Source organism: Rhinolophus hipposideros (assembly GCF_964194185.1).
Source record: "Rhinolophus hipposideros genome assembly, chromosome: 26".
Taxonomy (NCBI): domain Eukaryota; kingdom Metazoa; phylum Chordata; class Mammalia; order Chiroptera; family Rhinolophidae; genus Rhinolophus; species Rhinolophus hipposideros.
In genome coordinates, this window is record NC_138072.1 from 15,069,133 (window position 1) to 15,082,880 (window position 13,748).

Sequence of the window (13,748 nt, forward strand, 5' to 3'; positions counted from 1 at the left end):
TTGTTAACCTCCTATTAAGATACAGCAAAATTATTGTTTCATGTGCCATAGTGGAAGAAAATGTCTCATCTAGTTGATTATGGGATGGTGAGTAGGAAGAAATTAGAACTGTAGAGCTATGACTTCTTGGCGTATGTTAATATAAGCCAAATATATAAATAGCTGATACGCAAAATACAGAGGGTGCCAAAAAAATGTATACACATTTTAAGAAAGGAAAAAAATGTATTAACATTATGCTGATGGTAACCACTTTGAGCACCTCTTGTAATTGCAAAAATCAAATGTGACTTGTGTTCATCTTTTGTTATCGGTATATATTGAGCATTACAATGTAATACAGGTTTTTCCTTTCTTAAAATGTGTATACATTTTTTGGCACCCTCTGTATATTTCAATGGGAAACTATACAGCTAACAAAATTTATAGAATGATTTTGTTCTCTAAGATTTTTATTTAGTAAAATTCTGTATTACTTGGTTGAAGTTTTCAATCTATAAAACGTGACAATAAAAACGTTTTTCCCAATCTCCACATAATGCAGGAGAGACAGAAACACTGGTTACTTTAGTAAGCTAACTCAGTCAGTACTCCTTAGGTTTAACTAATAACTCCTAAAGTAGCCTAGATACCCATTACATAAATACATTTTTTTTCCTGGTAAACATATGGTCCCCATGTTCTGAGAAACCACTGGTCGATTTCCACGTTTTAGGCCTGGAGCTTCCATAACCCTTCACTATAATAATGACCCTTCCATAACCCTTCACTATTCATTTGAGAAATGAATAGTATAAGAAAATTAGGTATGGTCTATTTTCCTTATATAAAGCATGCTATGTTGGTATGTGCATCTTTCCCAGAAATAAAAATTATATAAATTAGACAAGGGTACATATTGGAACAAATGGATCATATAATGCTTACTTTCTATGTCATTGATATGAGAAACTAGAGAGAATGTACTCTTTGAAGCAGCCTCAAATTAGAGAATTAATGCAGGCGATGGGTATGGCCCAGAGAATAAGGGTCAAACCACGTCCTCTTTCAGGCAATCACGGGCATAGGATCTGTGTCTCCTACTTTTAAAAAAAGGGTGCACATGTACATGTGTGTGTTGGAGAAATGCTTCAGAACCGCTAGGTCTTGAGAAAAAAGAACAAAGTTCACCAGCAGAGGGCTAAGATTAATGTGGGAATTTTGTGATGTTATTGTTTGGATCACACAATGAAGAGAAAGCAGAAAATGCTTCCACCGGCCTCAGTCCCTTGGGGCCTTGACATTTTTGTCTAATTGCTGAATGTTGAAGACCCAGCCCGGGTGCTGGCAAGACTATAAAACACACAAATTTATTATTGATGGATACCAGCTACCCTGTTTCCCCAAAAATAAGACCTAGCTGGACAATTAGCTCTAATGCATCTTTTGGAGCAAAAACTAATATAAGACCCTGTCTTTTGTTATATTGTATAAGATTGGGTCTTATGCTATAGTAAAATAAGACTGGCTCTTATATTAATTTTTGCTCCAAAAGATGCATTAGAGCTGATTGTATAGCTAGGTCTTATTTTCAGGGAAACACGGTATTAGGTTGGTGCAAAAGGTTATTTTTGCTTAAAAGGTTGTTTTCAACCTTTTAAGCCGCAATTACTTTGACACCAACCTCCTAGTTGGAGATCCGTGGTGATCAGTGTTTTCCAAACTGACAGATCCTTGATTTTGGTTTCCAGCTTTCTTCCATTGGTTCTAAGACAGCACACAGCTCAAGCAGGTCGTAGGATGCTGAGTAAGGCGGAAGTCATCAAGACCAGAATATTCAGATTTTAAGGCGATAGTGAAAAGCCTGTGTTGAGCATGATGCCTTCGATCTTCTTTCCAGAGAGATGTTTTCCACGATCTTGGCCGGGGGATTCTGGACAGTGCCTGGCAAGGCTACAATGCCACACTCCTGGCCTACGGCCAAACTGGCTCTGGAAAAAGCTATTCCATGATTGGGTTTGGTGCAAACAAGGGGATCATTCCCAATGTGTGCGAAGAGCTCTTTCAAGCAGTTGAGAACCAGGAGAGAAATCAAGAATACCAGGTAGTATTCTAAGAGCCCTCCCCCTTCTTTACGAGTTTCTTTCTTTCTTTTTTTTTTTCTGTTTTGGAAATCCTCCGCCCCAAATGGAAGTTATCAGCATCTCTATTTTAGGATAATGTTAATTTTCCATACCAAAATCCTTATGACATGATTACAAAATCAAGTAGCAGCTAAACAAAATGTTGAATTTTTCTGGTTCTAGGGAGACAAACCCAAGGACATACAGAGGGTGCCAAAAAAAAAAATGTATACACATTTTAACAAAGGAAAAACACTATTATAATTGTAATACTCATTATATACTGATAACAAAAGATGAACACAAGTCACGTTTGACTTCTGCAATGAAAAGAGGTGCTCACAGTGGTTCCCATCAACATCCAGACACTTCTGATTCCAGCGAACTACTGCTTGAGCAATGCTGACCAAAGTGTCCATTTGTATACATTTATTTGGCACCCCCAGTTTTTTTAAGAAGCATTCTGAGCATCACGGAAGCAGACAGCTTCAATAGTAACACTAACAAGGTATTATTGTTGAAACTTATATAACAAAACCTTAGCTGACTCAAATCAGTGTTTTCCTTTGCACCCCTTCTCCTACCAAGGTTGTGTTCTCATCTGAATTTATTGCTTTATTTCTAAGTAAAGAACGTTATTGTTTCTCAGTTGTCACAGCATAGTTTCTTACTTGCCCTAGCACAGAAGGCCCAAGACTGAATTTTAGATTCACCTGAAGGTTGGTGACATTTTCAAGGGGAAGCATAACCATTAACGTAAACAGCTTTAAACCATGACAGTCCAATGTCAGCAAATCCCTGTAAATATAGTTTATGTTTCTGCTTCTTCTAAATGGCAAAAGAGATTAAATTTGTTTTTTGAAAATTCAATAATGCATCATTTTTTATCTTAATTTTCCCCCGATTTTCAAAGTAATGTGTCTAACTTAGAGAGTAGAAAAATTACTCATAATCCTATCACCCAATCAAATACTATTAGCATTTCAGTATATTTCTAATTTTTTAATTGAAATGTTTTCAAAGTAATACATGGATAGTTTAAAAACTCAAGTGCCCAAGAGAAAGGAAAACCTATGTCCACACAAAAACTTATACACGAATATTGCACAACATATTCACAATGGCCCAAACTGGAAACAACCCAAATGTCTATCAATTGATAAATGGATGAATAAAATATGGCATATCTGTACAATGGAATATTATTCAGCAATAAAAAGGGACAGAGTGTCTGGTACATACTACAACATGGATGAACTTTGAAAACATCACGCTAAGTGAAAGAAGCCAGACACAAAAGATCATATATTGTTGGATTCTGTTTATATAAAATGGCCAGAACAGGAAATCTACAGAGACAGACCGTAAATTGGTTATTGCCGAGGGCTGGTGGACAGAGGAAGGGAGAAGAGAGAGATTGGGGAGTGACTGCTAATGGGGGTGACTGCTAATGGGGGTGACTGCGGAATTGCGGGGACACAATTTTCTAAATAAAAGTTGTGGAGATGGTTGCACTGTTCTGTAATGCACTAAAGACCACTAACTTGTATACGTCAAATGAGTGAACTGTGTGGAATAGGAGTGATATCTCAAAAAAGCTGTTTTAAAATGGTACAACAAGGCCTGTAATGGAAGCCACCCGTCTCCTGCTTAGCCCTCTTCCCCTCCCCTATTATTCCCCACAGGTTACCATCTTCAGCTCTTCAGCAGATTTCCCTAGGATCTAGTCCATATTTTCAAATAATGTGTTTCTTTTCTTAAGCAATTTTAGACATTATCTACTAGCTTCCCATCATGGTTGAAGACAATTTATCTGTCACACTCACAACCCCCCACCACATTACTCTATCCGCACACACCCTCTACAGTATTATAAAATTTGTTTTAATCAATAGTGTTTAACATTTTAGCTGTGGAAATACTCTTCACTACTGAACCGCTGTTTTTGCACTTTGTTTTCCTTTGAGTTTTGAATTGCTTTTTGTGTGTATCTAGTTTTCTATAAATCTGTGTTTTTCTAAATGCTCCAAATCACTGTCACCTGCCTATTAATAATACTTTCCATATACTCAAACTTATCAGTTCCGCTATTTTTCTTGGGTCACCTTCAGCAAGAGTCTTCTGTTCTCCTGCTACTATTTGGAGCAGTGTTTTTCCAAGGCGGCTGCAAAACTGTCCTTGTGGAACTTTAGTTCAACATTCTTTGTTGGCTCCTTGAATCCAAGAGCCAATATATTCCTCACAGAGTTTACTCTCTCCTTTTCTGCACCTTCCTCAGAAAAGGTACACGACGGGTACATTATCTGCATCCTTGCATAGCTGAAAATATCTTTTCTAACCTTCACACTTGATTGAAGTTTATCTGGAACAGAATTCTAGATCACTGAGACTACTGAAGACATTATTCCATTATCTTTTAACTTCAATATTGCAGTTGAGAAGTCTGGCACCATTCTGGTTCCCGATTCCTGGTATGTGAACTTCTTTATTGTAAATTCCTCTTTCACAGCTTTTAGAATCTTTTATCACTGATGTTCTGATGTGCCTTAGTATGAGCCATTTTTTCATTCATCAAGCTGGACACTCAGTGGACATTTTTTTTTAATTGGGGAATATTGAGGAATAGTGTGTTTTTCCAGGACCCACCAGCTCCAAGTCAAGTCACTGTTTCCACTCTAGTTGTGGAGGGCGCAGCTCACTGGCCCATGTGGGAATCAAACTGGTGACCTGGGTGTTATGGGCACTGCACTCTAACCACTGAGAAAACCGGCCGCCCTCAGTGGACATTTTTCAATCTGGAGATTCCTGTTCTTCAAATCTGGAAAACTTATATTAATTCTTTTTATCATTTTCTCCCCTCTGTTTCTTCTGTTTTCCCTTTTTGTAACTACTATTAATTGGATTTAAGACTTCTAGTACTAATGTTCTAATTTTATTATTTTTTACTTTCTATTTTCTATTTCTCAGTCTTTTTTCTGCATTCTAGAAGATTCCCTCAACTATATTTTATAGCCCCTCTAGTACAGTTTTTTTTTTTTGGCTATCATTCATAAGTTCCATTTATACTTCTATTCTCCAATTGTTCCTTTGTAATATCATCCTGCTTTTTCATGGGTATAATTCTTCCTCTCTCTGAAGCGATTAGTTACAGGTCTTTATAAAGTGTTTTCTTTTACTCTATGTATTGCCTGTTTTCTCTGAGCTCTTTTTTTTCTATTGTTTGTTTTGATCTCTTTCATATTGGAGGCTTTGTCTGCTAATCCTTGGCCCTTTATTTATTTTAAAATGTAAGATACTCTGATGCTGGTTGGAAGCTCTGTGGATGAGAGGTTTCACTGGCAGGACTCACCAAAGGGTGTCTGACACACAAGCCAGCTTTTCACGGGTGGGAAGTGGTGGTGGCAAAATGTCAGTATCTCAGGGCCTTTTCTCAAAGTCAGAGCCACTCAGATTCCTCCAATTTTTTGTTTAAGATGTGTAAGCTTGGTTAGCAGTATTCCAAGAACACGGTAGGGTAAAGACCAGTCTTTTTCTCTATCTGTGTTCAGATTGGAGGGTGAGCCATAAAAAAAACACCCTTTTCTGTTACCAGTTGAGACACACACACGCATGCACAAAACGGTTTCACATCTGTTTTTAATTTATATTAAGAACTTCTTCCATATATCATTAAAAGTATTTGCAAATCTCATATTGCATGCGAAATGGAGCTTTACTGCATTCAATGTTGGTTTTTCTCTCTGTTGGCCATTTATATTGTTTCCATATTATTCTTTTTCAAAGATGACAGTTTCAAGAGAATCTTAAATTTACTTTATGGTCTTTTCTATGCAGGTTACATTCAGTATGCTGGAAATTTACAACGAACAGGTAACAGTGATTCTACTTTCTGACACACAAATCTGAGAGACTCTGCAGCTTAATAAACATTACCTGTCGTACAAATAAAGTCAAATCTCTGTAGCCTGCCTTTGACTTCCGGCCCTAACTTTCTCTCCAGCTTCATTTCATGTCCTTTATCTCCACGCACTCTATGCTTCAGCCACATAGAACTCTTCTTCCTTTACAGAACATGTCCTTTTTCCTACGTCTATTCTTTCTGTGCCTGGAATACCCTCCCTGCTGTCTCTGCCCATAAAGAAACCCCTCAACTGTCCAGACCCAGCTCAAGTGTCAGCTCCCCTATTCATCCTGAGACAGTTGACCTCAGTCGGCATGGTGTTGTACAGGGGGTGCCACATTTTATCGCCAAAGCACCAGGTGGTCAATATTTTAGGCTTTGAGAGCTATACCGTCTCTGCTGCAACTGCTCACCTCTGCCCTTGCAGCACAGAAGTAGCCACAGACGATATGAAAATGAATAGGCATGGCTGGGTACCCACGCAACTTTCTTTATGGACACGGGAGCTTGACTTGCACAAAACTCTCACGTCACCATATATTTTTCTTTTAATTTTTCTTTAGTCATTTAAAAATGTGGAATGACATTCGCACCTCAAGGGTCATACACAAACAGGCATGGGTTGAATTTGGCCTGTAGGCTATGGATTGCATACTCCTCCAGTAGTTAGAAAGACTGCGTGGTTTCAAATCCCAGCTTCCTCATTTACTACTACTGTGTTTCCCCGAAAATAAGACCTAGCCCGGACCATGAGCTCTAATGCATCTTCTGGATGATAAAGACCCAGTCTTATACTTATATGTTTTATAAAATAAAGTCTTATACTTTATATGTCTTATAAAATAAGACAGGTCTTATATTATTTTTTGCTCCCAAAGATGCATTAGAGCTCATGGACCGGCTTGAGTCTTATTTTCGGGGAAACACGATAGCTTGTGACTTTGGCAAATCCCTCTCTCAGAGCTCAGTCTGTTCGTTTATAAAGTAGAGAATTTCAAATATAACACTACACATTGAAACGTACTACACTTCACACTTCTAAGGCAGTAACTAGCAAATATTAGATACTCAGCAAGTGTTTTTTCATTCTACCCCCTCCCTTTGTACTTATTACATTATAATGTCAAATGTTATGTACATATTTGTATCTCCGAAACAGATCATGATTTCCTTGTGACTACCTTTCTGTTTGCAGCACTTGGTGCAGCATTTGGTTTAAAAGGGGTGCTCCCTAGTGTTCGCCAAATGGGTGAATTGAATACAGGGGTCTAGAACTATAAGTTTCGTGTGGGCAGAGACTATATCCTAATAATTTTTGTGAACCACAAACACTATGCAAAGCCTTGCAGTTAATCATCACTAAATAAATATTATTGATGAAATAAATCTGTCAGTGTTTTTCTCTCTACCTTAAGAAATTATCCATTTTGATCCTGACTTCACTAATTACCACTGGTTTCCTTATTTTCTTGATTGCCATTTCCCTGTTTCATAGTTGGCTATATTATGAGGTTTTCTGGTACGGCCAGAAAATTTAACATTCATGTATTCATCCGACAAATGTTTGTTGGGCACCTAATATATTCTAGGCAGAGCTCTAACAATGAAGTAGACAAAAATCTCTGCCTTCCTGAAGTGTACAATTTTTGTTCTTCCCCCCCCCGCCCCGCCCCCCCCCAGGTAAGAGATTTGCTGTCTAGAACCAAGAAGCCTGGAGGGCTAAAAGTAAGGGAAGATCAACAACTGGGCTTTTATGTGGAGGGTCTGACGTCAGTGCCTTGTGAGAACTATGCACAAATTGAAAGGCTGATGGAACAAGGCACAAAAATGAGGACCACAGCTTCGACCAACATGAATGTCAGCAGCAGCCGATCTCATATGGTCATCACCATTCAGTTCAAGCAGGTGAGTCGAGTGAATGCTCTTCACATTGTTCCCCTCTCCCACCAAGGGTGACCTGTGGGAAGGATTTCCAGTGGCACAGTCAGCGGGTGATGATTACGGAACCCTTTCAGATTGGACCTCTGGATTCGGTGCCTACCTCCAACCATAGACTGTAGGGTCAGAAGCAAGAGAAAGTGAGACACTTGCTCTTTTCCTACCTCCTCCCACATCCATGCTCCCCGCTGGCTCCCAGCTTTCAGATCCATGAGCCTAGGGGACCATCAGAGCCCATCGACATTTGGAAGTACCAAAATACAGTCTTTGAAGCCAGATAATCCATGCAACTCTTTACTAATTTGAATCTTTGATCAACTAGAATGCACTTATCTCTTTCAAACTCCGTGGTGGATATCAGAGAGTGATCTCTACAATGTCACCAGTTTGATTCAGAAATGGTTACAGCTGGCCCTCCATATCCACAGGTTCTGTATCCATGGATTCAACCAATCGCGGATCAAAAATTCGAAGATAAAGTGCTACGTTATTGCTGACGTGTGCCTACCATGACTGTATCTGTGCTAGACATGTACAGATGTTTTTTCATGTCATCATTCTCTACACAATACAGAATAATAACTACTTACATAGCATGTACATTGTATGAACTATTATAAGTAATCTAGAGACGTTTTAAAGTATATGTGAGGATATGTGAAGGTTATATGCAAATACTGCACCACTTTATATCAGGGGCTCGAACATCCACAGATATTGGTATCCATGGGGGGTCCTGGAACCAATCCCCCATGGTTCCTGAGGGATGACTGAATTCCCAAAGCCTGGGCACACATTACAGTTCATATGATTTACCACCTCTGTCCTGTAAGCCACAGCACTAGTCAACAGACTAGAGTAAACGAAGGTTGTCCTACTCGGGCCAAGAACAGTGGAAAAACACTGGGCCGTGCGTGTCTGACTGTTTACCAGCTCTGAAACTTTGGGAAATAGCTTATGCTTCCGATGTCTGTTTCCTGTTCTGCAGAATGATATAAATAGCTCTCCATACAGGAATGCTGGGGGCCTTAAACAAGATACTGCATTTTAAAGAACTTTGTAACTTCTAAGTACCAGTCACTTGATTTTACAATGGTATTAAAATCCACAGACTTTATATATGGTTTGCCCTATTTTTTTTTTTCATCTATTTTTTTAACTTGATACTTTAGAGGCAAGAAGGTGAAAAAAAAAGATGAGTATGGAGGTCTAACAGCATACTCTATTGGCGTCAGTAAGAACACCTATTATCGTATGCCAGGCCTGGTTAGAACCATTCATTACATCTGTCATCTACCCTCATAACATCCCAGGAGTGGGCTAGTATCCCTGGCATTACATACAACTGAGAAAGCTGAAACTCCGAAAAGTCATTTGCTCACAAATTACGTAACAAGCGAGGGAAGCTGCCGCGTTGTAAAATCCATGTTTTTCCCACTACCCGACCACGCCACCCTGAACTGTCACTCATTTTGCAGATTTCTCGGTATTTTATATTTACAGTGCCTACTGTCCATAGAAATACTAGAGCAATGACCAGTATCAAATATATTGTTGGAAATAACCTTGCAGAATTGGGAAGGGGCAACTGACATTGGGGCCTGGTAATGGAATACTGTAAAATGTCATGGTAAAGAAAACGACATTTTAATTTGTGAATTTTATTACATCTTTTTTTAAGTATAAAATACAATTAGAAAATATATTTTAAAATGTAAACTAGATTAACTTCATGTGCACCGTGCTACCATTCTAAGAGTATGACCTGTGGTGCTTTCCTACAGGTTTTCCTAGACAGAGACCTCACCAAACAATCCAGTATTAATCTGGTGGATTTAGCAGGAAGTGAAAGGCAGAAATCTTCAGGATCCGAAGGAGACAGACTTAAGGAAGGATCGCGAGTTAACTTAAGTTTGACCAATTTAGGAAATGTTATCAGGTAAATAATCAGTAGATAGGTATTTATTTGTACCATAAAACTGACTTCTGATATCAAAAATTAGATTAATCCTGACTCTTGGTTCATGACTGTCGTCATTGGCTCATGCTTGATCCTTTTATTATTTTATGTTAAACTAATTAATTGCTTTTTAATGAGATGAACCCTAAGAAAACCACCACCCAACCCAACAAATAGTTGGTCTTCCTTTCCTGTATTTTCCTTGCAGGTAACTAGCATCTTGAATTTCAGGTTTATCTGATCTCGTTCTCTCCCCTTCTCATCTTTCTTTCATCCTTTCTTGTTTTATCACATGTGAATATTATTATTTAGTGGCGCTCATTTTTGAACTTTATAAAAAGGGTAAAATATTATATTTTCTTCTGGATCTTACTTTTTTTACGTTATTAAGGTATAAATTACATACAGTAAAGTGCAAAAATCTTAAGTATTCAGCTTAATGAACTATTATGTATGTATGTATTGATGTAATTACCCCCATACCAAGATACAGAACATTTCCCAAACTCAGAAAGCTCCCTTACACCCCCACCTAGCTTTTACTCCCACCAAAAAAAAAAAAAAAAAAAAATGACCTTTGTCACCAAAGATTAGTTTTGCCTAACTGATATTATGCTTATGGTTTACATTTTGCATTTCTGTGTCTTATTTTAAGAAAATTAGAGTCAGAGTGAGATCTACCTATATTATACTTAAGTTCTATCCATCTGGAGTTGATTTCAGTGTGTAGTGTTAGGTAAGCACCTCTACATTATTTTTTCCTGAGAGAATACCAATTTTTCCAGTTACATTTGTTGAATAATAGCCCCTCCTTTCCCCAGTGATCTGACATGCTACCTATCATACATTAAAGTTCAATGTATGCTTCACTGTTTCTTGGCTCTTTAAGCTGCTCAGTTGGTTAAAGTCTAAATATAATAAATACTTTATCTTCTTCCTGGATAATACATAGATCCTCATCCTACATATTCAATTAATATGTAGTTTATATATATTTTTAACCCCAACAGACATTATTATTGCTATTTTATAGTGTAAAGGGGGTTAAATGTGTCTTTTAACCCCCTCTACACTTTTTAAAAACTATTCATTCCTTATTAAATCTCAGCTGCTATCTAAGATCAATTTCCTTCAGGTTGAGTATACTCTTTCGAATTTCCTTTAGTGATCATCTGATGGCAAACTCCCAGTTTGGTTTCTTTTCCAAATCTGTTAGATTAATTCCTTTCCTCTGTGATTACGATTTCTCACAGGTGGGACTGCCTCCTCCTGTCCCCCACTCTCTTCATCCCAGCACTGCTTTCTCTGTGGTCCCCCAGGGTGGGCTGGGGGCTGAGGCGTTCACGTGTCATCCACCCTTCCTCTGGTTTTTCCAGGTTGATCTGGGAGAAAGAGCCAGCGGCCTTGCTGGTTAATTAACTTGGTTCAGCAACTTTGCACACAAGGTATCTCAATGATCAGATATGACGCAGGGTCCCCTCTCAGATCTATGGGGTCACACAGGGGCTGTGAGCCGCGCTGCTGACACACGCCCAGGGAGGCAGAGCTCTTCCTGATACATTCTAATTTTAATTTGTTGTCCTGCATTATTTATTTATTTATTTATTTATTTATTTATTTATTTATTTATTTATTTATTTATTTTTTGCTTTCAGTGCTCTGGCTGATGCAGCCGTGGGGAAGAAAGTCTTGCACATTCCCTATAGAGATTCTGTTCTGACCAAACTGCTCCAGTCGGCTCTGGGCGGGAACAGCAGAACCGCTTTGGTAAAATGACTTTCTTGCAACCTTTTATACCAGCTCAGCTATTGTTAAAATTATTCTCCGTGTGCCACTAATCTAGATAGCACTCTGCATTGACATAGCACATTCTTACAGATTATCACATGACTCCTGGAGCTCTTTCTACTACAGTGTTCAAAGAAATTTTCTACATTGCTAATCATCATTTATTTATTCTTTTCTGTAGTTTGCAGGTTCTCTACAAGGAACATATATTCCTTTTATTATCAGGAAAAAAATTTAATACAATTTAAAAACTAACATGGTCATGTTATTCTAATCAGCAGTCATTTCATGGCAAGACTGGAAATCCATTTGACCATGTTAGACACAGGCAGACATCCACCGTGGAGAGTAGCTGAATCACGGCACCTCACAAAGACTCCAGACTCTCATTACTAAATGTTGGCCAAGTGGGTACAATGTGGCATGTTAAAATTAGAATTCTCTGTTCTTCAGCTTTGGGTACAGGAAGGGACAAAACTGGGCAAACTCTGCCTCCAGCCTCATCCGGGCCTGCTATCCTGGAGAGGCCTGTACTACATGCTCCTCTCTCCTGACGGCACGGGAAAACACGTCCCTTCTCTTGACCGTTTAACGATGCCTATTTAAAAATATTTCATGTTCGAGTTTTTTCGGTTGTCAGTACCTGTGGGCCTCAATGGGACATTCCCTAAGCATCTGGGCTAAAAAGGTGACCGTAAGATGCCCTCTGAACCGTAGACTGCAAAAGTGAATCTAACGGGTCTCAGCAGATGTGTGCAAAGTCACCTGGGAGAGAGGATAACTTCTAGACCTGTGAGACACAGCTCTGACTGAGGCATCACTATGCTTTAACAAAAAATGTGTGCTGGGTAGGAGGTTGGGGGTGGTCACTGGTCATCTCAGGAGGCAAATAAAAAAGAGAATTTGCAAAACCAATGTGCAAGCTCTAGAATCTCTGTGGCTCCCATTGAAAAGTTCATGTTCTTCATTGCCAAAGTGGAGGTAATAGCATTCACTTGAAAATACAAATGGTCCCTGACTTAACAATAGTTCCACTTAGAATTTTTTGACTTTAGGATGGAGCAAAAGCCTTATGCATTCAGTAGAAACCATACTTTACATTAGGAATTGTGATCTTTTCCTGGGCTAGCCGTATGCCCTCTGATCCTCTCTCGTGATGCTGGGCAGCGAGCCACCGCTCCCGGTCAGCCCGGCCCTCACCAGAGTAAATGACCGGCACTCTGCAGTGTACTGTGTGCCAGTGTTGTTTTTGGATATTGTGCTTTGTGTATTCACATCCCCTCATGTCTACGAAACACCCATGTGTGTCTCCTGCTTCGGTGAGAAGAGGAGAAAGGAAGGCAATTGCTCTTGAGACGAAACTCAAGGTCACTGCCTACTGCAGGCTGATGGAAGCGTCTGAGCACGTTTAAGGTGGGCTAGGCTGAGCTATGGTGTTGGGAAAATTAGGTGTATTAAATGCACTTTCAACTTATGTGTGCAACTTACGATGGTGTATCAGGATGTGACCCCATCATAAGCGGAAGAGCATCTGTATTGCTGTGGTGACGAAATGAGGTGATATAAATGAACGAATTTAAAAGCTGCAAAGCTAAACGAAGACAAAGGATGATTCGCCAGGCTCCTGAGCTCTGGGTCACAGTCAGGGCTACTGGTTACACACAGCTACATGGGCCGTCACATTCCCTCCTGCCCAGCCTCAGGGACCCTGCCCACCTCCACTGCATCCAAAAGCGTGTTTTCTCATTTGAATTCTAGGACAATTAATTCGAAGCCGATAGAGAGACTTGAAACCATGCAAGTGGCTAGTCATGAGCAGCTTTCATTGGTCTCTGCGATGCTAACATTCAACTGTCGTAAAACCCTGAGTAATCTGCTGGGGACTCAATGCTGACGTGGAGTGAGGGGTCCACAGCACAGGAGTTTGAATGACTCAGGGCTGGTCCCAGTCCCAGCTCTGCCCACTATCTGGGTGGCCTTGGGCGTATTAATTTTCTCTAAGCTTCAGTTTTCAGAGTTGCAAAGTTTGAACAATACTGTAAATTACAAGATGGTCTCT

General features: G+C 39.4%; 1 protein-coding gene across 1 annotated transcript in view; it reads left to right on the forward strand.

Moving 5' to 3' along the window:
- The window catches only part of LOC308493240 (kinesin-like protein KIF28P), a gene marked incomplete at its 5' end in the record, with an annotated part of 53,026 nt that overhangs the window by 14,141 nt on the left and 25,137 nt on the right, over window positions 1–13,748 (forward strand). The window contains 5 exons of the mRNA XM_081039182.1: window positions 1,880–2,083; window positions 5,937–5,972; window positions 7,684–7,908; window positions 9,726–9,880; window positions 11,557–11,668. Coding sequence (XP_080895308.1) covers window positions 1,880–2,083; window positions 5,937–5,972; window positions 7,684–7,908; window positions 9,726–9,880; window positions 11,557–11,668 — 732 coding nt within the window. The remainder of the gene's footprint in view (window positions 1–1,879; window positions 2,084–5,936; window positions 5,973–7,683; window positions 7,909–9,725; window positions 9,881–11,556; window positions 11,669–13,748) is intronic.